The 1,833-nt window shown below is 58.2% G+C and overlaps 1 protein-coding gene across 1 annotated transcript in view; it reads left to right on the forward strand.

The window, feature by feature from the left end:
* Window positions 1–1,833, forward strand: part of PLP1 (proteolipid protein 1) — a 5,836-nt gene that overhangs the window by 1,042 nt on the left and 2,961 nt on the right. The window contains exons 2-3 of the mRNA XM_009997198.1: window positions 1,271–1,457; window positions 1,659–1,777. Of these exons, the coding sequence (XP_009995500.1) occupies window positions 1,271–1,457; window positions 1,659–1,777 (306 nt within the window). The remainder of the gene's footprint in view (window positions 1–1,270; window positions 1,458–1,658; window positions 1,778–1,833) is intronic.

Here is a 1,833-nt window from a genome sequence, read left to right on the forward strand (position 1 = left end):
GGGTGGTGGCACTGCTGGCCAGGACCCCATGGCTTTCTTGTCCTTTGAGGGAGGAGATAAGGACTGTGAGATCCGTGGAGGGAGCGTGGGTTTGGGAACGTTTCCCACGGGTGCCTTTTTGGCATTCAAGGCACAAATGCTATGCCCAAAGAGATGTGCCCAGGCAGCCACTGTCACCAGGACAGTGGGGTGCTGGAGCACCCTGAGGAAGGGGAGCAGCTTCCCTGCACAGGAGTGTTGCCCAGCCCGGGCAGAAGGTTCTCACAGCTCAGATGGAGCCAAACTGCTGCTCCAGAGCCAGATGCTGATGGGTGCAAACCCAGCTGGCTGCCTGCCCCCAAGCTGGGAAGGAGTGGAGCTGGCTGGGCATATCCAAACCCAGCCCATCTGGAACCTGGGCTAAGATTCCTGCATGTTAGAGCCCTGATGTGCAGAAGGAGCAGGTGCCCCTGGCCCCACTGCTGAAAAACTTTAGCATTTAGGCAAACCAAGCAGAATATTGGCATGTGCCCTCACCTTTCCCTACCCACACACAGGTATATGTGCCTGCTTGCCAAATATCTGTCCTGGGGAACTAAATCTATTCTATAAGTGCTGACATTGGGGGAATTAATGTGGCTCTTCCCCATAACCACATCTGCCTGTGTAACAGAGCTGGTGCAGCACAAACTGTCCACTGAGTGCCAGGAGAGGGGATGAGTGTGACCTGCCGTGCTGCCCAGAAGCCTGGGGTGCTCAAGGTGCTGGCTGCTCCTGCCCTGAGGCCAGGCCACGTTGCTGGGTCTCCAATGGTGTTTGTCTCTGTGGAGATGCTGGGTTCCCCTCCATCTTTAACCAAGAAAAAGGCAGGCAGCTGGAACTGTCATTGCCCTCAGCTGGGCTGTGATGGCAGCAGGGAGCCCATTAGCAGCTTGTTTGCTGGGTCCCACTGGTATTGTGCTACATAGTCTTGTATTTCCATCTTGTGTTGCATGGGTCAGCATGGCTGGCTCCCCTCAGCTCCCTGTCCACCCAAGGGACTGCTTTGCCATGCTGCTGCCTCTGTCCCTGGGCATGCTTGGGTACTATCCTGGCTGCTTAGAGAGCTCTCAGAGAAGCTGCTGGATTGGGCTCTCCAGCACCACAATGAATCATTTTTGGGTTTTCCTTCAGCCTGTTCCCTCCTCCTGCCCAGCACCTTCCTCCTCACGTGCTTGCCTTCTCCTGAGCTGCAGGCTCTGAGTGCTCCTGTCCCAGCAGTCCCATCCCACCTCACCTCTCTTCTCCCCAGGTCTGCTCGAGTGCTGTGCCAGATGTCTCATCGGGGCACCCTTTGCTTCACTGGTTGCTACTGGCTTGTGCTTCTTCGGGGTAGCGCTGTTTTGTGGCTGTGGGCACGAGGCCCTCACAGGCACGGAACAGCTCATTGAGACCTACTTCTCAAAAAACTACCAGGACTACGAGTACCTTATTGACGTGTAAGTACCCTGCTGCTGCGGGGCATCGCCCTCAGGCTGGGGACCCTCTGTGCCCCTCTCTCCCTGCGCTGGGAGGGGGTGTCCAGCTGGGCTGGGCAAGGTGGTGCTGTCACCTGGGCTCCGTTTGCCAGAGCCCAGCACTAGTCAGGGCAAGTAGTGAGGGTCAGATAACAGGCATGAAGTGACCTCTGCACCGGGTAGGTATGGAGGGCACAGGGAGGGGGGTGGGTTGGCAGCCTTGCTTGCCGTGGCTTTGCCCTGGCTCACTCCTGTCACAGCCTCACCCTCTGTTTTGGTCCCCCTGGGGTGGCACGGGGAGGGTAAGTCACTGCAGCCGGGCTGTCCTGCCCTGCCCTGCCACACGCGGGGCCGGGCG

This window comes from Chaetura pelagica, unplaced genomic scaffold, assembly GCF_000747805.2.
Source record: "Chaetura pelagica isolate M959 unplaced genomic scaffold, ChaPel_1.0 scaffold344, whole genome shotgun sequence".
NCBI lineage: Eukaryota > Metazoa > Chordata > Aves > Apodiformes > Apodidae > Chaetura > Chaetura pelagica.